Source organism: Lemur catta, chromosome 5, assembly GCF_020740605.2.
Source record: "Lemur catta isolate mLemCat1 chromosome 5, mLemCat1.pri, whole genome shotgun sequence".
Lineage (NCBI taxonomy): Eukaryota > Metazoa > Chordata > Mammalia > Primates > Lemuridae > Lemur > Lemur catta.
In genome coordinates this window covers 7,595,477-7,621,494 of record NC_059132.1, presented here as the reverse complement: position 1 = coordinate 7,621,494, position 26,018 = coordinate 7,595,477, and the positions used below count along the sequence as shown (strand labels likewise).

The 26,018-nt window shown below is 57.2% G+C and overlaps 1 protein-coding gene across 3 annotated transcripts; it reads left to right on the top strand.

The window, feature by feature from the left end:
* Positions 1-659: 659 nt before the first annotated feature.
* Positions 660-23,984, top strand: PCDH1 (protocadherin 1). Of its 3 annotated transcripts, XM_045551081.1 has the most exons (6): positions 660-841; positions 8,976-9,838; positions 12,920-15,115; positions 20,287-20,506; positions 21,454-21,492; positions 22,654-22,732. In XM_045551081.1, the coding sequence occupies exons 1-5, from the start codon at positions 802-804 to the stop codon at positions 21,477-21,479; spliced, it is 3,345 nt and encodes a 1,114-aa protein (XP_045407037.1). In that variant the 5' UTR covers positions 660-801; the 3' UTR covers positions 21,480-21,492; positions 22,654-22,732. The 3 variants fall into 3 exon arrangements, with proteins under 3 accessions (XP_045407037.1, XP_045407035.1, XP_045407036.1); XM_045551079.1 differs by lacking the exon at positions 21,454-21,492 and having other exon boundaries at positions 22,654-23,984; XM_045551080.1 differs by lacking the exons at positions 660-841; positions 21,454-21,492 and adding an exon at positions 2,940-3,096 and having other exon boundaries at positions 22,654-23,984.
* Positions 23,985-26,018: the final 2,034 nt, after the last annotated feature.

Sequence of the window (26,018 nt, the reverse complement as noted above, 5' to 3'; positions counted from 1 at the left end):
AGGCGCATCAGTTCATCCTCACACTTGTATATTTCCTCCATCCTCACTCTAGAGCCCGCGGGTCCCATTACCCTCCCCTCCCCCGGTCCCCTCCAGAGCCCCACCCCCACGGCTTGCGGCGGCCACCGAAGCTGACCGCTCTGCGGCTTCGGCCAGAGGGGGAGGGGTGGACTTCCCCGGAGCGCAGTGGGGAGGGAGGGCCACACAGGGTGGTCTGGGGGTCTGGGTGAGACGAGGGTGAATCTGAAGGAGCAGCTGCCCAGGGAAGAAGGCACTGGGGGAGTCACTTCCCCTGCCTCGATTTCCCAGGGGGCAGAGTGGAGGACAGGTGTTTGAGTAGGGTAAGGAGGGGAATTCAGGAGGGGTCCTAGATGGAGGCTTGGGTGGGATAAGTGCAAGGTGAAGAGCAGAGGAGGGGGGCGGCCTGTGTGTCCAGGTCTCGGGTAGCGGGGAGATGGCAAAGGAGGGGGTCCCGGCTTTGGGTAGCGGTGCTCCGGGTCCCCTCCCAGCGGGACCAGAGCGGTCCGGAGCTCCACCTCCCGGCCGGAGGGGGGGCGGGGAGGCGGGCGGGCCAGGAGGGAGGGGGGAGGGAGGGGGCGGGCCGGGCTGTGCGCTCTGCTCGCTGCTGGCTCCGCCGCCGCCGCCGCCGCCGCCGCCTCACACACTCGGGGAGCGGGAGCGCGGCGCGGACGCAAAGCCGCTGGGCTGCTGCGCCCAGAGCCAGCCTGAGCCGGAGCCCGAACCGCAGCGCCAGCCCCAGCCGTGCCGAGCCGCAGCCCGGGCCGGGGCCGGCGGCGGCTCATGGACAACCGGGCGGGCGGCCGGCGCTGCCCCGAGGCGGGTAAGGATCCGGCGGTGGTGGAGGTGGCAGCGGCTCGGGGCCCGAAGCGGCCATGGCCGGCGGGAGCCGAGGGAGGGGCGCTCAGCGGAGCGAGGCCGCGGGGGCCCAGCCTGTGCTCGGCGCGGGGGCTGAAGTGGGGGCGGCTGGGGGCACGGAGTGGGGGCTTCGATCGGGGCACCCTGGCCTCCAAGGTCCGCGGAGAGAAGCAGAGAAAGGGGAGGGGGTGCTGAGCAGGACCCCAGCCCCCGCGTCCCGCACCCGGGCGCGCCTGGAGCGACGGGGATAAGGAGACTCCAGGAGCGCGCGGCATGGAGGATGGTTTTGGGGAAGCGCGCAGCGCCCAGTTTGGTGGGGGGCTCCCCGAGGACGAAGCAAGCAAGGACCCTTAGTCACAACACACACACACTTGTTGGACGACCAGCTCGGCTCACTCAGGCGCTTCCAGCTCCCCGCGGGCAGCCGGAGGCCCAGACCAGGGACACATATATACACGTATACATACATCCGTACATATGTGCACACAGACATACCTCCGGCACACCAGCGCCCACTGGGGCTCCGTCACCAGCTCAGAATCCGCTCCAGCGTCTAAACGATCAGCAGCACGGACACACAACCCGTGGCCATACAGAGCAACAACACAACCGGGTGTGATACTCCGCGACGTGGATACACAAACACTATCTCGTTCCCTCAGGTACGAGTGTCACGATCCAGTTCGCTAGATGAACACTCAAAACATGACACCCCCACACACATACATATTCCTTTAACGAACACACCCTAACATAAATTATGTTACCCATGCCTGGGCCGGCACACAGGTACACAGCACAGGTTTCCTTGCAACCCCCCCCCCCCCCCGCCACTGCACCCACACAAACACACAACCTAGCGTCTCAGCACACGTCTTGACAGCACACACCCTAACACACTAAGTGGCACCTACAGCAGCGCCTCACGGTCACAAACACAGAATCCACTGCTTCACACATCGTAACACTGGGTGACACACACACCTTACACCAACAGTGTCACATTACACCCTGCAGCGCATACACACAAATACACACATTCTGTTCCTCTTACTCGAAGGCCACATTCTGTCTGGAGACCCCCCTGGGGTCGCCCTGAGAGCCCCTAGAGCTCCTTCACCTAAATCGCGACATTGTTATTGTAAATTTCAGCACACCGGGAGCCCTGGGGCGGGCCAGCCGGCTTCCCTGCCAGCGCCTCCCCAGCCCCCACTCACGGGCCGGACCGGCCGGTATTCCGGGAACTAGCTGGACCTGGCTGGCCCTGCCATCCCGCGTCCCCGGGGTTCCAGGGCCCTAGGTTCTTTTGCTGAGGTTGCAAGCCTGGGGCGGTGATCGCGACCCTCTTCGGGCCACTTAACTGAGTTCTCCGCGCCACCTGGGTCCCCAGCACACCTGGGTCCCGCACACCTGGGCGCCCCTCCGTCGGGTTCCCGCTGCTGGCCGGTTGCGTTCGCGGGCTAGGCCCTGGGGCCAGAAGGGAGATCGCGGCACGTGCTGGAGCAAAATTGCAGGCTAGATGGTCTCGGACCCCTTCCCCCCCAGCTCCCCTCCGTTGCACCGACTTCTGGCCTCAGTTTCCCCAGCAGTGGTCCGCGACTATTCCTTCTGACTGGAAAGATTGGGGGCGGCGCTGAGGCCTTAAAGGATTGAGCCTGGGGCAAAGACCCCCTTCCACCCGCCTGGAGAGGGTCGGTTTTAAGAGAATGTCCCCGCCCGGCCTGGCTCGCGGCTTTGTGATTCCGGCGCCGGCTCCCTCCCCGCCCCCTCCCGGCGCCCGCTGCGCGGCTCTGCGCGGCGCCGGCGTGCGGGAGACCCTAGGCTGTGGCCGGAGATGTGGAGGAGGAGGGATTCCCCGCGGCGGCCTGGGGGCGGGGGCCGCAAGTGGCCCGCTGGCCGAGGCGCGTTCTCACCGCGCCGCGCCCTCGCCCTGCCTGGGGCTCCCGGAGGCCAGGCGCCGCCGGGGTGGGGGTGGGGCTGCCCGAGCCCGAGGAGCTGCCGCCGTCTCCTCGTCCCCCCCCCAACATACTCGGCGTCCTCTGGGAGGAGACGCTCCGCGCGCTGGGTGTGTGCTGGGAGCGCCCGCTGACCGAGGCGGCGCCGACTGGGGGCTGCTCGGGCCCGCAGGGTCCGGCACTTCGTGTGGGAAGACGCAGGGAGCCTTCCGGCACCTGCTCTGGGTCAACCCTCGGGAGCAGCCCGAAGGGGGCCACCCAGAAGGTATTTGTGACAACTCGGAGGTCTGGATGTGTGTGGCAGCGGGTTGGTGTTACTTTCTTGACGTGGGGGTGGGGGTGGGTTGCGACTAGCCTAGGGCATGGGTTGGGATTCTGGGGACAGGGATGAGAAGGGGCCTCCAGAGGTGTCCTGAGGCGGTGTGGCAGGTAGGCGAGCAGGTCTGGATTCAGTTCTGGCTGTGTTTAGTTTACCCCGGTTCCCCCCATTCCCAATTTCAGAAGGAACTTCAGCTGGAAGAGGGTGTCTTTCTGATCTGGGGTCCCTCTAGCATCCGGGCTGCCACTGTGGCTAATTCTGTAGGGGAGTTGGCCAAGAGTGAGTGGTGAGCTAACTGTTGGGACGAATGGGGTAGGAGGGCCAGGAGGGGGCCTCCAATGGTGGGGGAGGGGTGGGGGAAAGGAGGAGACCCTTCTAATATAGGATGAGAGCTGCCCTTGCCATGAGCCAGGATAGTTGGTGAAGAGGGATGTCCTGTTCTACAATGCGGTGAGCACCTCCTATCTGCCAGGGCCAGTGGTGGGTGGTGAGGATGCTGTAGTAAGAAACGTACCATCTTTGTCATCACAGGACTTGCCAGCTGGCAAGGGATTAGCTCATTTATTCATTGAACCAAGGAGCACCTACTAAGTGCCTGATGCTGGAAATAAAATGTTCTATTCAGTGATTGGAAGACTTTGAAAAAAAAAATCTGTCTTTCATGATATAATAGACCTTGCATGCAGCAGATCTCATTTAATCCTCCCAAATCATTTCAAGAGGCAGGATTCATTATTGCCATTTCACAGTACGGAAACAGGTTCAGAAAAGTAAATTTACTTGGCCAAGATCACACAGCTAGGAAACGGTGGATCGAGGGTTTGAACCCCACCAATCTGACTCAAGAACACAGATGCCCAGAAGCCCTGCAGAGGCTAATAGAGGGTTGTGGGAGAGGCAGGAAGAGCTGAGGTCTGTGCATTTGCTCACTGTGGGAGGCCTCTGTACAGCTCCACCCCACACAGCCCCACTTGCTTACCCTCCCCTCCCAGACAGTCCCTTTGTCCCTTGGTGTTTTGTGCCTGCGGCAGTGGCTGTTGTGTAACAGTGCTGGGGTGAGGGTAGGGGGTCAGAACTGACCTGGTCACTGGGACAGTGATGGCTGCCTCTGTGTGTTTTTTCTTTGGCCACAGCTTTCAGCAAGAAGTGGACCTTGGTCCCTGAGGTGGGCTGGAAATGAAGGTTCCAGGTGAATCCTCACCTCTTTCCTCATCTCTTCCCAAATGTTGACACAGATGGTGTTTCTCTTGGCTTTTCCTGGACTCTGTCCCCTCATCCCTCACTCCTATACCCCTCATGGCTCTTGTGCTCCTTAGCCCTAAGGGAGATGGGTCCCTGTGCCTGTCCCTTCTGAGGCTCTGGCTTCTCAGGGTCCTGGGTGCCCATATCACTGGGTGGAGGTGGGGCACCTTTGCCTAGGATGGCAGCCAGCGGCTGGGGAAGGGCAGATAAGGCACTACTTCAAAGGCTGCCGTCTAGGATTAATGACTCCCAGTACCCAACTGGTGGGGACAAAGTTCAGGGATGGTGGAGGCAGGGGTGAGGAACAGCAGCCTCACTGCTGCTCCTGCTTCCAGGCTGCTCTAACTCTCTCTGCATCCCTCAGACCTCTGGGTAAACAGTGACAGCCTGGGAAGCCTGGGCTTGTTCAGTCCTTGAACCCTAGGCCCCTTCTTTCCCTTTCCCTTCTTGCCACGCAGGTTGGCAGTCCAGGAATGGGGTGTGTGTGTGTGTGTGTGTGTGTGTGTGTGTATAGGGGGACATAACAAACATTTTCCAGCCTCAGGGATTTCTGTTCCCTCCCCACAACCAACCTTTCCCCCAGACTCTGGGATGCAAAGAAGCATTCTTATTTCACAAATCCTGGCTCTTCCTTGTACTACTTCTATGACCTAAGACAATTAATTTATTCTTGCTGAACCCCAGTTTGATCATTTGTAATATTGGGAGGGGTATAATAATAAATAATACCCATTTCAGAAGGTTAGGAAGATTAAATGAGATCATGTGTGTAAAACACTTAGCACTTAGTAAAATCTTAGTAAGTATTTGCTGAGATGATGATAGTGATGGACGATGATGGTGAAGGTGATGATAATAGAGTTTACAGGACCTCAGGCTCTTTCTTAACTCTGTGGACCTAGAAATTGTTCTCAGAAGGTCTGGACCATTGCATCACAATTGCCTGGGGGTTTCTTTAGGTCCTACTTCTGTAATCAAAATTCCTAAGGGTGGGGCCTGATAATCCTCATTTTGAAGTGACTCTCCAGATGCTTTGAGAGCCTTAACCCCCTGTTCAACGATTGCCCCCACTCTTGGTAACATTTCCACCAACCTCATTTTCCCCATGCTCTTCCTACCCCCGCCATCCCATACCTGGACATTTACTCCTTGGTTCTCTTCTTTCCAATTCAGAAGCTAGATTCTACAGTCTTTTCCTGACGCTTATGCTGGCTGAAGGTCGGGGATCTTCTAAGGGTGAGGGAAAGTGTGTGTGTGGAGTGGGTAGTGTCACAGGAAAGCTCTGCTTGTGCTGCCTGGGAGGTCCGAACGATGAGAGCCTCAGGTTGTGACCCTGAGATGAGGAAGAAAGCCCTTTAGGTAGTAGCTTAATCTGTAGCTCTTGGAGCAGCCACAAATCAGTCACCCTGACTCTGCCAGACCATGGACCTCTGAATTTGCCGCCAAAATTCGTAAACAATCATTTTTCTCAGAAAAATCTTTGCCTTGGTTTCATAAAATTCTTAAGGGGATATGACCCCAAAAGGTTACATATACTTGGTGTGGACAGAATAAGAGGCCAGCAGTCACTACCCCATTTCTCCTCTTGGTCAGGTTTAGGGTGACTCCAGTGAACTTCCCACATAACCCCTAACCTGTCAAGACTTATGCAGAGAATTGGGGCACACAACGATCCCATGGTGTGTGTGTGGAGGAAGGTGGCAGCAGAATACAGTGCCCAGAAGGGGATGAAGTTCTTTGGTGACAGTCCTCTGGGGAGGTGTTTGGGTTGAAATGGTAAGGTGAGCCCTGTGCCAGGTCTATGCAGGTAGAGGTCAGGCAGCTGGAGGGTAGATCAGATGGAATATCAGATAAATTCCTACTTCCTTTAACATTAACATTGCAGCTGGGAACAAACATGCATACTAATCTGATAACGGCCTCACACACATTAGTGCCTAGGAGTGACCAGGGAGGGGCCTGTGCTTAGGGAAGGCCACACGAAGGAGGTGAAGTGTTTGACTTGTCCTGACTTGTGTAAGGAGTCTGTGCATTCAGTGAGCATTTGCTGAGCGTCTACTATGTGCCCTAAAGAGAGAAGGCTTAAATTTTACCCTAGCAGGTTCTGAGTGGAGTAGGGAAATCAGGCAGTAAGCAAGTCAACAAGCAATGGCCACACAGCAAGTGCCAGGATGGGCTCCATCCAGGGTGCTAAAATAATAAGTCATTTAAGGCTTACTTTTTGAGTACCTACTGTGTGCCAGGTCCAGGTCCAGAGCTAGGCCCTGAGGAGGGAGTAAACAAAGTAGAGGCTCTCCCACTCTCTGCTTAGAGTCTTGTAGGAAAGACAACAAATTTTCCAAACAAGTACATAGGTGCTTTGAGAGACCATTCATTTGTTAAGTACATTATGCTAGGCATTTAGCCCACATCATCTCGAACCCCCCAGGAAATAGGTAGTATTATTCCCATTTTACAGATGAAGAAACTGAGGCTCTAAATCATTTGCTGAGTCATGCAGCCAGGAGGTGGGCAGCTGGGGTTTGCCTCAAGCTGTCTGATGCCACAGCCCTTATTCTTCTCCACCCTGCTGCCTTACATGTGCCGGATGGGTACAGAGAAGTAACCAAAAAAATTGACAGTCACTGCGTTAGTACCATTGTCATGACAGACTGGACCACTCTGTTTACTGCTGTGTCTCAGTGCCCAGGACATTTCCTGGTACTTTGTAAGTACCCAGGAAACATTTGTTGAATGCAGGACTGAGTACCTACAGCGTGCCCAGCTTTGTGAAGGTGCATCAGTGGGGGCCGGGGGGGTGAGTGAGCGCACAGAGACCTGCCCCTTCCTCCAGGATGCTTGGCATCTGCCTGGAGAGATGGCGGAGGACACAGGAATAGGTGCACAGTACTGGAGCTGAACAACACCAGTGGGCGGTGTCCCAGGCAGCCCAGTGATTCATTGCCTCAGGATTGGAGCAGACAATAAGTGGCTGTGAGTTGGAGGGAGGAGAGGTCACCGGGGGTTGAGGAGGCCTGGGAAGGCTTCCTGGGGGCCAGAGCCTGCCTTAGTGGGATGGATGTGGTTGGCGGCAGGGCCTGGGGTGGGTATTCCAGGTGTGTGTACTAAGTGGGGAAGTGGGGAAAGGAGACTGAACCAGAGCCCTCTGCGGAAAATGCTAGGCCAGAGACTTTGGGTGTGAACAGAGGAGGGGCTGGCCATGGTTTTGTTGAAGGAGGAGGGCAGTCAAAACTGGTACAGTAGCAGGCAGGTATGGCTGGAATCTGCAAATGCACAGCCCCAAAGCCAGGGAGATGGGTGGAAGAAGTGGGTTATTGTGGTGGTGGGGGGGGTGCAGCTGTGGCTGGCTAGGGCGTGCAGAGCTCTAACCGGAAGGATCTGAGAGTGGGCAGGGAGAGGCAGGTGTGAGGTGGGACTGAACCAGTTAGGGAGGGGGAGGGGCCAGGTGTAAAGGGCTGGATAATATGTGGGGATAGAAACCAAATAAGAGCCAGATGTTCATCTAGAGACCAGAGGGTGTGTGAAGGGGTGGGGTGGGGGCAGTGGGCAGGGAAAGGCTGGTGGTGTCATCGGCAGCTCTGTCCCAGTTAGACCTGCTGGGCTCCCAGTTGCTAAAGACAGGCCAGGGCAGCTCCCAGTGCCAATTCCAGGGGCAGTCAGCCCTGACCACAGTTCTGACCCCAATCTTGACCTCTATTGGCTTCTTCCACACACCTGCCCGTGGCAGCAGCGGGGAGAGGAGGGGGGCCCTGGGAACTGTGTATGTGCATGTGCACGTGTGCTCTGGGGCATGCGCTCTGAGGGGGAGTCGGGAGGGCTAAAACCTATTTCTCAACCCTAACCATTGTCACAGGCCTTACCCAACTCAAGCTGGCCCTTTATGGGGGTGGAGAACATTGGGCACTTGGGGTGATTATTGTCAGAAAAAGGGGATTTGAGATGTCATACCTTATATACATGCACTGGCTTAGCATCTGAGAATGGAGAGAAATGAGACGTCTTCCCCTCTCCCTCCAGCCAACCTGAATGCAGTAATGGTCCCAGGGCGTGGGGCACGTAAGGGGTACCTGTGTCTCTTTCCTACCATGTGTGTGGGGAGGGGTACTCCACTTGGGGGGGTGCTTGAGGCCTCACTCTTGCACTTGCTCTCTCTCCCTATCTCAGTATCAGGGTAATTACCGTGGGTGACTAAGGCAGGATGCTGGTGAGAAGGAGGTGTTGGGTAAAGCACAGAGCAGAGAGCAGGGAGGAAAAGAAGGAAGGAGGGCAGCGGGCGGGCCGGGCATGGCCGAGGAGCGTCAGGTAGGTGAGGGCGTTCCATGGGCGGGAGCTGCTCCAGACCTGCTGGGGCCTCTTACCGGCTCCTCCAGCTGGGGCAGACACAGCTGCTACACCCGCCGTGGGTGAGACTCAGAGTTCTGGGCTCTGGGCTCTGGAATCAGGGTTCTGTGCTGGGACTGACTCTGCTCGTGGAGAGTAGTGTATGAGGGTGGCAGGGAGGGTAGGGGCTGGCTCTCGGCAGCCCCCCAGGCCGGGTTCCTCTGCCCAGCTGACAGCCTCTGTTTTGCCTCTTCCCCTTGCAGCCCTCCTGATTCTGGGGCCTGCCAGGATGGGGCCCCTGAGGCCCAGCCCGGGCCCTGGGGGACAACGGTTGCTGCTGCCCCCCTTGCTGCTGGCACTGCTGCTCCTGCTGGCTCCATCTCCAGGCCACGCCACTCGGGTAGTGTACAAGGTGCCAGAGGAACAGCCACCCAACACCCTCATTGGGAGCCTCGCGGCTGACTATGGTTTTCCAGACGTGGGCCACCTGTACAAACTAGAGGTAGGTGCCCCGTACCTTCGAGTGGATGGCAAGACAGGTGACATTTTCACCACTGAGACTTCCATCGACCGCGAGGGGCTCCGTGAATGCCAGAACCAGCTCCCTGGTGAGCCCTGCATCCTGGAGTTTGAGGTGTCTATCACGGACCTCGTGCAGAACGGCAGCCCCCGGCTGCTAGAGGGCCAGATAGAAGTGCAGGACATCAACGACAACACGCCCAACTTCGCCTCTCCAGTCATCACTCTGGCCATCCCCGAGAACACCAACATCGGCTCACTCTTCCCCATCCCGCTGGCTTCAGACCGCGATGCCGGCCCCAACGGCGTGGCATCCTATGATCTGCAGGCCGGGCCTGAGGCCCAGGAGCTATTTGGGCTGCAGGTGGCGGAGGACCAGGAGGAAAAGCAGCCACAGCTCATTGTGATGGGCAACCTGGACCGTGAGCGCTGGGACTCCTATGATCTCACCATCAAGGTGCAGGATGGTGGCAGCCCCCCACGTGCCAGCAGTGCCCTGCTGCGTGTCACCGTGCTTGACACCAATGACAACGCCCCCAAGTTCGAGCAGCCTTCCTATGAGGCTGAACTCTCTGAAAATAGCCCTATAGGCCACTCGGTTATCCAGGTGAGACGCCCCCTCCATCTAACTGTTAAACCAGCCTTTAGAAATGGGAGCCCACCCCAACTTGGTGAGCGTTTCCTTCACTTAGGGGGGAAACTACCAGAATACTTTGGGAGACCCCTTCTCCCCAGCCTCAGTCAGGAGAGACCTTCCCACAAACCCCCCCCCCTTCCCTACCCCAACAGGTGATATTACTTTCCTTTATCAAGCTACTTAGGTGACAGTGTTATAGCATATGAACAGTCATCCCCCGACCTCCAAGGCAGACTTAAATTGGGGAAACTCTGAGGAGTGAAACTTTCTCCCCAGTCGAATGAGATCCTTATTCCCCAGATAGATGAGCTGAGTTGGAACAAAGGAATCACCTTTTATCCAGGTAAAATCTCTCCTGAGATGAGAATGTCTTCCCAGCCAGGGTCGGTTTCCCTATAGCCAGATGAGGTTTTCCTGAAGCTGGAGGACATAGCCTCACTTTGCCGCCCCCTGGCAAAGTCAAATGAGATCATTTTAACCAGATGGGTCCTCACAGTTCTGAAAAACTGTGCTGTGCTGGGTGTCTGTACACCTGCAGCTACCCCTAGGTATGGAGCACCTGTGGGCGTGGGGTGCTTGGCACAGTGGGGGGTCACTTGCCTCCGTTGAAGTTCTCAGCATCCCGCTCCATGGGAACTGCCCCAGGGGCTGGACAGCTTGGTGGGGCTGGGGCCTGGGAGGGAGCAAAGAAAGCGTCCTTGCAGACAGGTGGGTGTATCTCCCGCTGTCATCTCACCCCTGGCCTCCTGCCAGCCCGGGCTCCTTTCTCCTTCCCCATGGGCTGAAGCTGCCTCTGTCTTTGATGTGAGGGAGCTAAGAAAGGCTCACCCTGCCTTGGACACCGTTACCCATCCTGGGAAACCCTTGGGGAGCCCTCCATCCTGGGTCCTCAAGCCAAAGTGGGGGATGGGTGGGAGTTTCGGCCTTTATTTTAGCTGGTATTTTCAGCTGGTGGACTGGAACCCGGAAAAGATAGAGTGGGAATCAAAAGGGAGACAGATGGTCAGGGATGACAAGTAATAATAGCCTAGGTGCCAGGCACTGTTCTAAATGCACTGTGTGTATTGTGTCGTTTAATCCCTACAGTGCAAGGTAAGCATTATCCCCATTTTACAGATGGAAACTGAGCCCATAGAGATTAGGAAACATGCCTGATATCACAACAGCTGATGGCTTCAGAGCCCACCTTCGCCACATCCAATAGCCTGGCTTCAGGGCCAGCTTCACCACCCCCAGGGAGAAGCCGGAGATTCGGGCAGAGAGTAGGCTGAGAGGTCGACAAAGTTGAAAAGAGAAGATGGGAGAGAACAGGCCGTGGGAAAGAGGAAGAATAAATACTAAGGGAGGACGGGGGACAGACAGAAGCCAAGAGTCATAGAGACGTAGACAGGGAGATAAGATGGCAAGAGGCAGATAAGAAGCTGAGTGACCAATCTAGAGACAGGGAGGTAGGGGGATCCTCATCCCAAAGTTGTTGACAGCCAGGCTGGGGTGGGGAGAAGCTGTTGGGTTTGGCACTCACAGACTCGAGCAGAGACCAGGGCGGCTAGGGAACCCCCCCCACCTCCGCCCAGTAGTCTCCACTGTAGAAAAAGCCCTGGGGAGTATAGTTGGGGTTCCCCTTCCCAAGGGGAAGGAGAGAGGACTCACAGTGGCTTGAGGGCCCACTAGGTGCAGTGCCCAGCACTGTGTTAGCACTGATTCTTCAGAGATGGGCAGATAGGAGGACAGAGGGGTAGATGGACAAAAAGAGACATAAATGTTACTTAGGGAGCACTTTCCATGTGCCAGGCAGTGTTAGGCATTATTTCATGTATTATCCCATTTAATCCTCACCACAAACCTATGATGTAGGTTCTCTTATTATCTCCATTTTACACATTTGTAGACTGAGGCTTCGGGAGGTTAAATAATTGGCCTAAGGCCAGTCATACAGTTACTTTGGGAAGTGATAGAACTGGGATTTGAACCCAGGACTCTTCCGTATTTCTCCCCAGCGACTCTGCCAAGTTATGCCTGTTCTCCTGTCTCCCCCCACAGCCATCACATTCTGCCTGGCTGGGACTCAGCTCTAGTCCTCATGTCTCTCTCTCCCTGGTGGGACCTCATGGCCATTTCCACCTGGTTCCTGTGGCCCCATTACCACCGTGTTTGCACAGAGTCGGGCGAGTGCGAGTTGGAGTTGGCGTGGGAGGGCGTGCCCACTGCAAAGGGACAGACAGTTCATTGTTCGGTGCTGGGAGCCCAGCCTGCTGCCAGCAGGCTCTGTGGCCTGCACCAACCCCTCCCTCCTGGCCGCAGGCTCAGGCCGGATTCCTCACATTGGTGCCTCGCCAGCGCCAGCCAGGAGGAGAAGGAGCTGCGGAAACAGGTTTCCCCGGTTTGACAGAGCAGTGGCTGGGCCGGGCCTGGCAGACTCCCTCTGACCCACATCCCTACCTGGCTGCTTTCAAAAGAAATCCCCTCACCTGTGGCTTCCAGGTGGGCATGTGGGTCTTTCTTTACTCATGCATGCACACACACACATGCGCAAACACATACACTTTCTCATGTAATCACACAGTCTCACACAATTACACACTTACACATGGGCATGCGTGCATATCGTACACATACATACATGCATACACACCATCTCTGCGACTCACACCTTTCCATCCTTCAGAAGGGTTAGAGGCAAGTTCAGCTGGATGAAAGGGCTTCCCTAGGTGCTAGTTGGATCCTCATCCTCTTACCGTATTTGTGTGCACTTGTACAGGAATGACAGGTAGAGTTTAATTCTGCCCAGTCCCGTCTCTAGTAGTTGCCTGTGGCACTGTTGAGGATTTGCAGGCTGCATCTGGGCTGTTCAGGAAAATAGGTTATTGATGTCTGCCAGAGTGCTGGAATTGGGAAAGGGCGGTACTTGTGTGGCTTTTGGGAAGGGTTCCATGTTGGATTAGTTGTATCTACCGTACTAGTTGGAAAAAACATTGGCAGTACAGGTGCCCCTTAATTTGCTATGTGTGGTCTAACCCATCCGTGTTCTTCTTATACTCTCTTGCCCTATAGGTGAAGGCCAATGACTCGGACCAAGGTGCCAATGCAGAGATCGACTACACGTTCCATCAAGCGCCCGAAGTTGTGAGGCGTCTTCTGCGACTGGACAGAAACACTGGACTTATCACTGTCCAGGGCCCTGTGGACCGTGAGGACCTAAGCACCCTGCGCTTCTCAGTGCTTGCCAAGGACCGAGGTGCCAACCCCAAGAGTGCTCGTGCCCAGGTAGTTGTGACTGTGAAGGACATGAATGACAATGCCCCCACCATTGAGATCCGGGGCATAGGGCTAGTGACTCATCAAGATGGGATGGCTAACATCTCAGAGGACGTAGCGGAGGAGACAGCTGTGGCCCTAGTGCAGGTATCTGATCGAGACGAGGGAGAGAATGCAGCAGTCACCTGTGTGGTGGCAGGTGATGTGCCCTTCCAGCTACGCCAGGCTAGTGAGACGGGCAGCGACAGCAAGAAGAAGTATTTCCTGCAGACCACCACCCCACTGGACTACGAGAAGGTCAAAGACTACACCATCGAGATTGTGGCTGTGGACTCCGGCAACCCCCCACTCTCCAGCACCAACTCCCTCAAGGTGCAGGTGGTGGATGTCAACGACAACGCGCCTGTCTTCACTCAGAGCATCACTGAGGTTGCCTTCTCAGAAAACAACAAGCCTGGAGAAGTGGTCGCTGAGGTCACTGCCAGCGATGCTGACTCCGGCTCCAATGCCGAGCTGGTTTACTCTCTGGAGCCTGAGCCAGCCGCCAAGGGCCTCTTTACCATCTCACCCGAGACTGGAGAGATTCGGGTGAAGACATCCCTGGATCGGGAACAGCGGGACAGCTATGAGTTGAAGGTGGTGGCAGCTGACCGGGGCAGCCCCAGCCTCCAGGGCACAGCCACTGTCCTCGTCAATGTGCTGGACTGCAATGACAATGACCCCAAATTTATGCTGAGTGGCTACAACTTCTCAGTGATGGAGAACATGCCAGCACTGAGTCCAGTGGGCATGGTGACTGTCATTGATGGAGACAAGGGGGAGAATGCCCGGGTACAGCTCTCTGTGGAGCAGGACAATGGTGACTTTGTTATCCAGAATGGCACAGGCACCATCCTCTCCAGCCTGAGCTTTGATCGAGAGCACCAAAGTACTTACACCTTCCAGCTGAAAGCAGTGGATGGTGGCGTCCCACCTCGCTCAGCTTACGTTGGCGTCACCATCAATGTGCTGGATGAGAATGACAATGCACCCTTTATCACTGCCCCCTCCAACACCTCCCACCGGCTGCTGACCCCCCAGACACGTCTTGGTGAGACGGTCAGCCAGGTGACAGCCGAGGACTTTGACTCTGGTGTCAACGCTGAGCTGACCTACAGCATCACTGGTGGCAACCCTTATGGACTCTTCCAGATTGGGTCACATTCAGGTGCCATCACCCTGGAGAAGGAGATTGAGCGGCGCCACCACGGGCTACACCGCCTAGTGGTGAAAGTCAGTGACCGAGGGAAGCCCCCACGCTATGGCACAGCCTTGGTCCACCTTTATGTCAATGAGACCCTGGCCAACCGCACACTGCTGGAGACCCTACTGGGCCACAGCCTGGACACGCCACTGGATATTGACATTGCTGGGGACCCGGAATACGAGCGCTCCAAGCAGCGTGGCAACATCCTCTTTGGTGTAGTGGCCGGTGTGGTGGCCGTGGCCTTGCTCATTGCCCTGGCGGTGCTGGTGCGCTACTGCCGGCAGCGGGAAGCCAAGAGTGGCTACCAGGCTGGTAAGAAGGAGACCAAGGACCTGTACGCCCCCAAGCCCAGCGGCAAAGCCTCCAAGGGAAACAAAAGCAAGGGCAAGAAGAGCAAATCCCCGAAGCCTGTGAAGCCGGTGGAGGATGAGGATGAGGCCGGGCTGCAGAAGTCCCTCAAGTTCAACTTGATGAGTGATGCCCCTGGGGACAGTCCCCGCATCCACCTGCCCCTCAACTACCCACCAGGCAGCCCTGACCTGGGCCGCCACTACCGCTCTAACTCCCCACTGCCTTCCATCCAGCTGCAGCCCCAGTCACCCTCGGCCTCCAAGAAGCACCAGGTGGTACAGGACCTGCCACCTGCAAACACATTTGTGGGCACCGGGGACACCACGTCCACGGGCTCTGAGCAGTACTCCGACTACAGCTACCGCACCAACCCCCCCAAATACCCCAGCAAGCAGGTAGGCCAGCCCTTTCGGCTCAGCACACCCCGGCCCCCACCCCATCCCTACCATGGGGCCATCTGGACCGAGGTGTGGGAGTGATGGAGCAGGTGTATCGGGCCTGCCACGCTCACCAGCCCATGTGGGGGCCAGCCCGAGCCAGCAGTGGGAGGCGGGGCCACAGATACAGGGATGCTGGGGCCTTGGTAATGACCCTGCTGCCTCACCCAGGCATGGGGATTAGGCTGAGGGAAAATGAAGGGAGGGTGTGCTCTGTGGTCTCCTCCCTGCCCTGCCCCGCCCTACTGGGGAGAGGTCTGCAGCTTGTTAAATCCCTGGACACTGCACCAGCTGCTGGGTCTTGTGGGTGGGGGCTGACGGGTGGGTGAGCAGAAGTGGGGAGGGAGGCAGGGAAGGAGTCTGTCCCAAACGTAGGTCTCTATCTGAGACCACCCATAGGTGCTTCTCTAGAAGGGAAACAGGAGGCCTGGGGTCCTGGTGGGTAACCAGGTGGGAATCTGCCAGGGCGGGGGGGGCCTCCCCATTTGTGCTTTCTATGTATATGTAGATTAACCTCTTCCTCACCACCAGGCTCCTGGGGCTGGGCCCCACTTGCACTTCCCTAGCCCCAAACACTCGTCCCTGACAATAAAGTTCTCTATTTTTGGAGTTTTGGTTTCTTATTTCCCTGGAACTGAGAGAAGAAGCGAGAGAGACTGGAAGCAGCCCTTGGTCCTCAGGTCCTACCTCAAGTTCCCTTTCCCTTCCCTTTGCCCCTTGCCACTTCCTAGACCTGCCCACTCTACCCCAGCCCTGTCTTAGCTTACCATCTCCCCATCCTCACGTCCAGTCCATCTGTGTCTGGGAAAGTGCCCTCTGGCCAGCCTTCAAATGGAGGTGCCTGCAAGTGTCCCCTCACCGCATGCTGTGAGGCCCTCCCCCTAGGAATGACACTCTTCACTGAGAAAGAGCAGGGGGAGCCGCTCCGCACTGCTGTCTGAGACTTGATTGTTCCAGTCTGCCCAAATGGAGTCACATCTGACAGACCTCAGACCAGAGCACCTGGTGGCGTTCACCCTGCCTCCCTTGGTGAAGACAGAGAACCTCTTGATTATGCCCGCCACCTTCCCCAGGAGCAAGATCTTCCCCCAAGTCCCTTCCGCAGGCTCCTCATCCCAACACCACTCAACACCCAGCAATTAGCCAGCCCTGCCCCGTGTCTCCCCACTGCCATCACCAGCCTGGGCTGCGGAAAGCAGGGTCTGGGAAGGCGAGGGAATTCCCAAGTTACTGGCATTGACCTGCTCTGCACCCCACTCTTAGGGCTCCCTGGGTCCGGGCAGAGGATTCCTAGTTCTGCCTCCTGCCTGTGATGCCACCTCCCTCCGCTCCTTCAGCTCCTTGCTCTGGCCACCCTGGGCTGCTGCCTCTCTCTCTCTCTCTTCGTCTCTCACTTCTTGCTCTCCTGGGTCTACCCTGTCCCTGATTGTGCCTGGCGAGTAGGAAGGCTAAAGTGTGGGTGAGGGGCCTCAGGTCCTGGGGGAGTCTCTGAGGCCAGAGGCAACCTATCTCCATGGTGACTAAAGAGGCTTGAGATACTCCAGGGAGGTCCAAGGCCTCAGCTCTCTCCTCTGATTCCATCCACAAACTCCCCTATGCCCTGGGGTGCTCCCGGAGTAAAACCTCCTGGAGTTGTTGGAGGAGTGAGATCCAGTAACATCTCCTGTCTCCTGGACAAATCCAGCATCAGTAGGGTGACCCCCAACAACTCCTGACCTCTCATTCTTTCTCTTCCATTTCAGACCTTGATGCCCCTGCTTTCTTTCTCCTATTCCTCTAGTGCCTTCATCTCTTTTTCTTTCCCTGACACTGAGGGATTGTTCCTTACTTGGCTTAATCCGTCCCAACCCATCCATGGAGCAAACCACACCACCTGTTGTCATCAACACACATAGGCTAAGTTTCTATTGCATCCTAGACTCTGCTGAAAAAAGTGGTCATGCCCGTACGAGACATACAAGGGAAACAACGAGGCATTGAGAGTCTTGAGTGAGAAGTGTTATAGTGAAGCGTTTCCCAACTTGTTCCATGAAGCTACTTCTGCTACTACTCACGTCCATTTTTTGAGTCCTTACTAGGTGCAGGGCACCATGCTGAGCTCTTATGTGAATTAGCTCATTCAGTGCTCATAACTCTTTGTGATAAAGGTCATTTTAATACTCATTTTACAGAAGTGAAAACTAGTGAGTGATGGAGCCAGACTCAAACACAAAGCATAGGAAATCTGATTTCCAAAGTCAGCTATTATCCATTATGCTATTTAAAAAAGGAGTTCCTTGACTAAGTTAGTTTTGGTAGTAAGAGATTCACTATCACATTAGCCATTAAAGACTCTGCAAAACCCTGCAAGAAAGAGGGAATCTGTTAAATTTTGTTTAACTCTTGGGGTTTCCAATTTTATTTGACCACAGTGCTCCTCCCTTCCTTGAGGAGCACGGTATGGGGACTTGCATAGGACGTGGGAGTGGGCTTCTGGGACGAGAATGTGAAACTTGAGCCAGCTTGTCCATGATGAGCTGGATTTGGGCAGGAGGTTCCCCCTACCAGGGGTCGCTGTGAACAAACTCCTAGGGCAGGTGTGACCATGACCAAGTTGGAGGCAGGGAGAAGGCAGAAAGGGGAATATTCTGGCTGGAGTGGAGGGTGTGAGAGAACGCTGAGAGATGACACTGGAAGAACTGTAGGTTGTAGAGAATGTGGATGCTTTGCCAAAAGTTCCTCAAGAGGAAATGGAAGTCTCTGAAAGCTCATGAATTTTTTTAGATAAACTGAGTTTTAGAAAGTTCCCTGGAATGTATGGTGGATTTAAAAGGGGCTAGACTTGAAAGTACAAGATTGAACCTCTAAGGTTTGGACTAAGATGGTGACAATGGGGGTGATGATAGATGGATGGATTTGGCTAAGTTTAGGGAGAAAGGACCCCAGGATTCAAGGGAAAATTGGATATGAGGTAGGATGGGGAATGAGCGGAGAGCTTCCAAGATTCCCAGATAGACATCTGCCTTCTGAGTCTGGATGATGGAATCGTGACGACATCATTGCCCATGCAGAAGCTAATGGAAGGAAAAGAATCTGGTTTCAGACGTGCTGAATCTGAAGGACCAGTAGGGATAGCCAACTGGAAATTATCAGCAAGTGTCTAGAACTTCAGGACTAGAGTTTGGGAGAGATTTTGGATCTGGGCTTTTAAAATGATAGTCTTAGAATTAAAGGGAACATTAAGTGTTGAATATAACCCAAGCCTCCATTTTACAGAAAAGAATCCTGGAAAAAGAGACCAAGTGACTTGCTGAGTAGGCAGGGCTGAATCCCTCAATTACCGGGTGCCAGTTCTGCAGGGAGGGAGGGATGCTGGCCGATGTCTTCAAAGAACTGGGAAGAGAAACACCAACAGCCACACTATCCTGTGCCTCCCAGAACCCCCCTGGAGCCTGTTCACCCAACACCCGGTGGAATGTGTTCCTTTACAACCTCCCAGCCCCAAATGTCCAGGTCGATTTTGGGGACCCTGTCGGTCACCACCCAGACCCTTCAGTGTTTTGGATCACAACATGGATCCCAGGAAGGGTTGCCTATTCCTGAAGATGAGGTGGGAGCCAAAGTGGGGAAGCAGTTCTGGGCTGCCTTCCTGACAGCTCTGAAACTCCTTGTCCTGACAGCCACCTCCATCCCAGCTGCCTTGAGTGGGACGGAGATTGTGTGGGGCTATCAGGAGGGTGAGTCTGCAGACCTGGGACCCCCTCCCCCCAGCCATCTTCATAACCTGCCTCAGGGGGTTAGAGGGTAAAGACAAAGCACTGCCAAGTCGTGGAGACTTGGAAGGAGCCTGGAGACTCATCAGCAGGTTCCTGGGCTTTGGCTGCTTTCACCCTGGCCTCCAGGGGCCCTGGGTCTGCGCCCTCCACAACTCCTAATTTCTGGTTGGCAAGAAAACCAGTGGCAGTCCCAGGTGGGTGTTTGGGTGGCTGGCTGGTTGTGCCAAGTGCCAAGCTGAGCTTGCCAGGTTCCTGGGCCGATCGTTAACCTGTGGCAGGCAGACAGGGATGCTGCCTGGGAGTAGCCTGTCACCGTTCCACTCCCCCGACCCCCAGCCCTCAGTCCAAGCCTCCAAGTCTGGCTCCACCAAGCCAGCAGCCCTCCCAGAAGCTCCTTCCTATTTCCTAGAAGGAGTCGCCATGGGAGGCTAGTTTTCCCAATCTCTGATAGGTGCCGTGCCCTCCCCCCATGCCCAGGCTGCTCGCAGGGCCCTCACCTCTGCAGTTACTATTCTGTTTCCCCAGTCTGGAGGACAGGAGTGTCTATTGTTCTCTGCGCCCTCCCCCAGGTGCCCTGGTTTGTTATCCGGCTCCCTCTCCTCCCCCTCTCCCTCCTTTTTCCACTCTCCTGCCTCTCAGGAGGGGGATCAAGTAGGGGTGGGGGCTTCCAAGTGGGAGGGACCTCGGGCCAGAGTCTGGAAGCTGCCTACAGCGTTCTAGACCAGGGGAGCAGAGGGTGAGGAAGAGGTTGGCTCCTCTGTTGGCTGGAGGCAGTGGCAAGTCACAGAGCAGTGAGACAGGTGAGGAGCTAGAGTTTGGAGGGTGCTGCTTGGAATTGAGGGGCCTGTTCTGGTACTGGCGAGCTGTTTGGGAGTTAGGAGTCTGTACTGCTTTTAGGAAGTCATGCTAGAAATTGGAGGCTGTGCTGGTGGTTAGAGGTTGTGCTGGAATTAGGAGAGTTGGCTGGTGTTGTGCTGCTCTGGTGCTGGGTGCTCCACTGTGTTAGGGGCTGTTCTAAAACCAAAGGGAGGCTGTGCCGATACTGGGAAGCTGGGCTAGAGCTAGAAGGGCTACGCTGTAACAAGTGGTTGTACTGGATCCGGGTTACTGGGGTGGCCCAGGGGCTATAATAACACTGGGGCCTGCGCTGTGTTGGGACTTTCAGTGGGTGGGCTTGGCTGTACTGGGAGCTGTCCTAGAATTAAGGAGCAGCCCTCTGCTTTCTGGGGGACCATGCTGTGCTGGGGGCTGGGCCTCTTCTTGGTTGCTGTTGAGACCTGGGGGAGGCTTGGCTGGGGCTGGAGGCTGGTGTGGTGGTGGTGGGCCTTACGGGGCAGGTGGGCTGGCCAGCAGTGACTCTCTCTCTCCTTGCAGTTACCTCACCGCCGTGTCACCTTCTCGGCCACCAGCCAGGCCCAGGAGCTGCAGGACCCATCCCAGCACAGTTACTATGATAGTGGCCTGGAGGAGTCTGAGACGCCATCCAGCAAGTCATCCTCGGGGCCTCGGCTGGGTCCCCTGGCCCTGCCTGAGGATCACTATGAGCGCACCACCCCCGACGGCAGCATAGGAGAGATGGAGCACCCCGAGAACGGTGAGGAGCCCCAGCATGGTCACGGCACCCCGGGAATGAGGAGAAGCCTGGGAACAGCGACGAGACCTTAAAGAATCCTTCATTTATTGAGTTCTTGCTGTGTGTTCAGTAGCAGTCACCGTGCTCAGTGCTTTCAGGTGTATGTTTAATCCTCACACCACTCTCTGATCTGAGGACTTTATTGTGCCCACTTTAGTGGAGGAAACTGAGGCTCAGAGAGGTTAAGTCACTAGCCCAAAGTCATACATCTAGGAAGTGACAGACCTGGGAGGGATTCAAACCCAGGTTTCTCTGCGTTCAGCACTGTGTTTACGCTGCCTCCCTGGGAACGGGGACCCTGACGACGGTGGCCAGAAGGCTCAGCTAACAGTGAGGAAACCTCGAGAAGGCAGATGGTGGTCCTCTAACAGGGTGGGCGGGCCTTGAGAATTGACAGTGGGCCCTGGATGCTGTGGGCAGCTCAGAGCATGGTATGATGATCCCCTGGGGAGAGGAGTGGGAGAAGGTCTGGCTGAGGAAGAGCAGCGGGAGGTCTGGCGAGGGGCAGGAAGGGGCCTGTCTGAGAGAGGTTTGGAGGGGGATGGCAGAGGGGGGTCTGGGAGCAGAGGTGGGCAGGGGAACGGATGGGGAGGCGTGCGGTTGGAAGGTGTGTGTGCAGTAGGGTGCTGTGCCCGTGTGTGTGTGAAGGTGCCCATGGCAGCCCGTGGGGCAGAGTGAATGAACGAGCCTTAGGGATGGAAAGACTCTAACTTGGAGCTGGCCTTGGGTCTCACGCCCTCCTCCATAGCCTCCTCTCCTCCCAGAAGATGGAAAGTTCCACTCCCCATCCCTCAGGCACAGGACCGTTGTCTAACTCCCCAGCCTAGGTCTCAGAGTGCCCTCTGTCCCCACATCTGCCCCATCATGCGTGATCTCATGCCCGTCTCGTCCTTTTTGTGCCCGCGCAGAGCCAGCTGGCCGGAGCAGGCCCTGAGGCAGAGTGTCAGGTATGTGGGAGCTGCTGTGGGGTCTGGGGTCTGTGGGACTCAGCCCAGCACCCAGCCCCGCCCACCCAGTACCCATCCTCTGCTCCGTGCCATGTCGGGCCCCCCAACTCTGCCCTGAGCTGAAGAGCCTTGGCACTTTGAGGGTTAACAACAGAGCTGTCCCCTCCTCACCTTGCCCTGGCAGGAGGCCAAGCCAGGGTGGGTAGTGCCAGGGGAGCCCCTGCCCCAGGCTGTGCTGCTCAGTCATGTCCCTGGGGGGGGGGTCACTGCCTGGTGCTGTCCCTGAGTGAGGGCGAAACAGGGCAGCTGTGACAGGAAGTGCTCATGGTCTAGCCGTTCCCATGGAGACCCCCGCTGCCCAGCAACCACACCGGCTACTGCTGATGTCAGGCGGCCAACTCCTGTTCCCGTGGGTGCTCTGGGCAGGGAGCCGGGGCAAGGCCAAGGGTGGCGGCTGGTGTAGGGGACCAGAGCCAGGTGGGGAGGGGCTGCATGAGCGTGCTTGTGGGTGTGAGTGTGTGCTTCTATGCGAACACCCCACACCGAAGCTATCCCTTCTCCACAGCTTTGAAGCAAAGCCTTGCTATGCTGGGGTGGGGTGGGGTGGGGGTTTAGGACAAGCGGGAGCATGTGAGGCCGGACGGGGTTCAGAAGGAAGGTAGGTGCCGTCTGAGAGCAGAGGTGCCCGGTGTAGTAGACCATGTGTCCGTGCCTATCTGTGTGAGAGAGAGAGATTCTGATCGTGTCCTCCAATGAGGGTGGGGGTTCCCTCAGCCCTCCCTGAGGGTAGATTTGCATGTTTCGGCCTGTCTGGAGGTAGATGATGGAGCGTGGAGACGAGTGCGCGTTTGTGCATTTGTCTGAGGGCAGATTTGGTGGGTGTGCGAGAAGAGCACTGGAGGGTGGGTGAGGCTAGAAGGAATGTGTCTATTTAAGGATAGATTGTGTGTGTGTGTCAGAGGGAGAGAAAGGGGGCACTGGTGGGCTGGTGGATGGCGGAGGGCGTGTGTCTGTTTGGGGGTGTGCGTGCCTGTGAGTTCAGTGGGCAGGAAGGGGCGGGCACCCCTGTTCTGAGGCAGGGTGCAGATGCCAGCAGGAGGCCGTGGAGCGGAGCTTGCCGGGCTGCGTGCCTGACCCCAGCCTCCCTGCTCTCTTCTGCAGATCTCCGCCCTCTGCCTGATGTCGCCATGACGGGCACATGTACCCGGGAGTGCAGCGAGTTTGGCCACTCCGACACGTGCTGGATGCCTGGCCAGTCGTCTCCCAGCCGCCGGACCAAGAACAGCGCCCTCAAACTCTCCACCTTCGTGCCTTACCAGGACCGAGGAGGGCAGGAGCCTGCGGGCGCCGGCAGCCCCAGCCCCCCGGAAGACCGGAACACCAAAACGGCCCCCGTGCGCCTCCTGCCCTCCTACAGTGCCTTCTCCCACAGTAGCCATGATTCCTGCAAGGACTCGGCCACCTTGGAGGAAATCCCCCTGACCCAGACCTCGGACTTCCCACCCGCAGCCACACCGGCATCTGCCCAGACGGCCAAGCGCGAGATCTACCTGTGAGCCCCCTCCTGGCCGGCGGCCACCCCTGTCCCCCGCCGCCGGCCAGCTCCCACATGGGCCCATTCCAGGGCCCCCAGTCTTGACCCCTCCAGTGTGGACTTCCTGGCCAGGGCCCCCAAGTGCGGAGCAGCACTGGCCTCACGACCACGCTGACCCTTACCCCACGCGGGGTCCAGGGCCTCTCCCCCCATCTCCATCGCCTAGCCCCGGGAGCTCCTTCTTCCCCTCTGTGGGGCTCCCCCAGCTGATGCCCAGGACCGCTCCTCCACAGTGACTGGGCTCCCTTCCCTCGACTTCCAGGGAGTGCCCCCTGGATTTGGGCAGACGGTGGAGTCAAGGGTGGGCAGCACACTTTTAACTCATTGTTTCCCGCATGGCCGACCAGGGCGGGGATAGCATGCCCAATTTTAGCCCTGAAGCAGGGCTGAACTGGGGAGCCCCTCTCCCTGGGAACTCCCAGAGGAAACTCTTGACCATCAGGGGCTTCCTGAAGGGCTTTTGTTACCAAAGGTAGGGTGGGGACGGGGGTGGGAGTGGAGTGGAGGCCTCCTCTTCCCGTAATGCTCCTGGGCTGGCCCACCTGCCTGCCACGTGCCCATGCCTGGTCCCATCTGGGCCCCCCCTTCCCTGCTGGTCATGCAGTGTCTGTATATAAGGACCTTGGAATGATGTCCCCATTTCTGCCTGATTTGCAACTTTTCTCGTTGATGTTGTGTTGTCTTGGGGGACCCCTCTGGGGGGGACCTGCCCTGTGCCCCCTCCTCCCTGCCGCAGTGCCCCCACCCCAGGCCTCTATTGTTCCATGTTGTAAATACCCCTGGGGCCGTGGTGGGATGGGGGTGCAGGCCAGGGAAACAAAGGGTGGGTGGGGTGGGGTTGGGGGTAACATTCGCCTATCAGCAGAGCTGGGCTTTTATTTAATTTTTTTTAAAAATACAAATCTCTATTTTTTTGGAACTGTTGCGCTGTGCCCTGGGGGGTGTCCCCGCTCAGGCTGGCCTCCCACACCCAGATGAGCATCACAGAGGGGCCCTGAGGCTGTGGGGGGCAGCTGGACAGGGGTGGGATGACTGTGCCTCTGGCCTGGTTGGGTGAGTTGGGAGCAGGAAGGTTTGCTCAGGGGGTGGCTGGTTGCTGCCCCTAATATGAGGGGCCTGCACCCTGCCCCCGCCCTGCCCCCCAACCCCCAGCCCCTGCCATGACTGACCCGTCAGCCTGTAAAACCACCATTGCCTTGATCTCAGGGGGTGGGAAGGGCTGCCTCAGGGCACCCTGGGCTCCAGGCCCCCTTTTTCCAGTTGGGCTTCCCTTTGCCAGGGTCAGGGGTCCCATGAGGGAGGGGGTAGGGAGATTGGGGGGCAGAGAAGCCCAGTCAGCCATGATGAGGTGGGGTTCTTTTCTTCACCTCAGGGGGCCAGGGTGTGAGGGGCATCCTGCGGAGCCCCCATCTCCCATTGTGGCCATCTCAAAGCCTCAGCCCTTCTTCCTTCCAGAAACCCCCACTGCCTTGGCCCATACCTCTCCAGCTACCCAGGGGCCCAGGCTGGGAGGCTGGAGACTCAGGGTATGGCCCTCGCTTGACTTAGTCCAAGCTTAGGGGGGTGGCCCAAGTGTGGGAGGGGTGGGTGCAGGCTGCTGGGTTGTCTGGTGCCTTTGGGAGCTGTGCTGCTGGGGTCTTGACTCCTATAACCCCAGAGACCCCAGCCCCACCCCAGAAAAGCCAGGGGGCCGAAGAATCACCCTATTCTCTGCCCCTTACCCCTAATGTGTCTCGGGGTAACAGTGCTGGGAAGGAGAGCATTGTTTGGCTGGTGGCCCCAGCATATACAGCCCTTCTCTGGAGGGCAGGGTGTGGAGTGGGCTGGGTGACAGCAGTCAGGTCTAGGGTTTGGCCAAAGGCTCCTTTCCCTGGGGGAGGCCCGGAAGTGGGCTGGGGGCTTGTTAAAGAAACAGCCCCCTTCCCCTGCACAAACGGGGCAGGTGCAATAGTGGTGGAGTTGGTAGCATTGGGTGCTCAGCTGGGGGGGCAGTGCCCTCAAGGACTGTCCTGGGTCCTGGAGGTCAAGATTCAGGCAAGAAGATTGTATGAGGCCCGTTTGCTTGGTGGAGAAGGTGGTCCAGTCAGGTGGTATTCCTGGGGTCAGTGGACTCCCGAGAGAAGCCCCTGGTGGCCTGGGTACCCTACCCTGGTCTTGGAGACCCCTGAGCACTGAGTGGAAGGGCAGAGGAGCATTTTGCACAATGGAGAAGCCAGAAGGAAGGGGGTGGCCCAGATGGCTGGGAGGGCTGAGAAGCACAGAGCAGCAGCCCTTCCCCCAGGCAAAGACAGACCCCCCAGCCCCCTGGTTGGGGTCGGGTTTCTGAGTCTGTCACCACCTGGGCACTGGAGAGGTGAAACCAAAGGTGGGCAGGGGATGGTGACAGCACTGGGGACTACCCCTGTTGGTCCTAGGTCTGTGAAGCCCCTCCCCAATGCCTTGTGTCGGGTACAGTTTTATGTACCAATAGGCGACATTTGGCCAGAGGAGACTCCACCTCAAACCCAGCCTGACCCAGTCAGTGTCTTCCTAGAAGGGACCTAGTCGGTCCCCATCCCCCTACTTTAGGGCATGTCTCTTGGTAAGGGGAGGATTTGTGGGGATGTATTTCTCTCCTAGGGTCCCTGAAGCGTGTCTCACATCCCCAGGGGAAGGTCTCTGGGCATTCCTCACCTCTGGGGGCTCTCTAGACCCTATCTCTCCCCTTGGGAGTCTCTGGGGGACATGTATTCCCGCTGGGGACCATGGGAGCATGTCTCCCCTCCTTCCCCAGGCTCTCTAGGGAGCCTGTTTTCCTCCCAGGGTTCCTGGGAGTACCTAAGGCAAGTCAGTCTCGGGCCATCTCTCTTCCCAGGGAAGGGGTCTATCTCCGAAGCATGTCTGGGAAGGGATGTTTCTGGCCCTCCCCCATCTCTCCTATGGGGGTGTCTCT

Excerpts from the sequence above, each read along its gene's own strand:
- PCDH1 (XM_045551079.1), top strand. The coding sequence starts at position 802 with ATGGACAACCGGGCGGGCGGCCGGCGCTGCCCCGAGGCGG. Across the intron at positions 9,839-12,919 it reads TAGGCCACTCGGTTATCCAG|GTGAAGGCCAATGACTCGGA; the intron begins GTGAGACGCCCC and ends CTTGCCCTATAG. Across the intron at positions 15,116-20,286 it reads CCAAATACCCCAGCAAGCAG|TTACCTCACCGCCGTGTCAC; the intron begins GTAGGCCAGCCC and ends CTCTCCTTGCAG.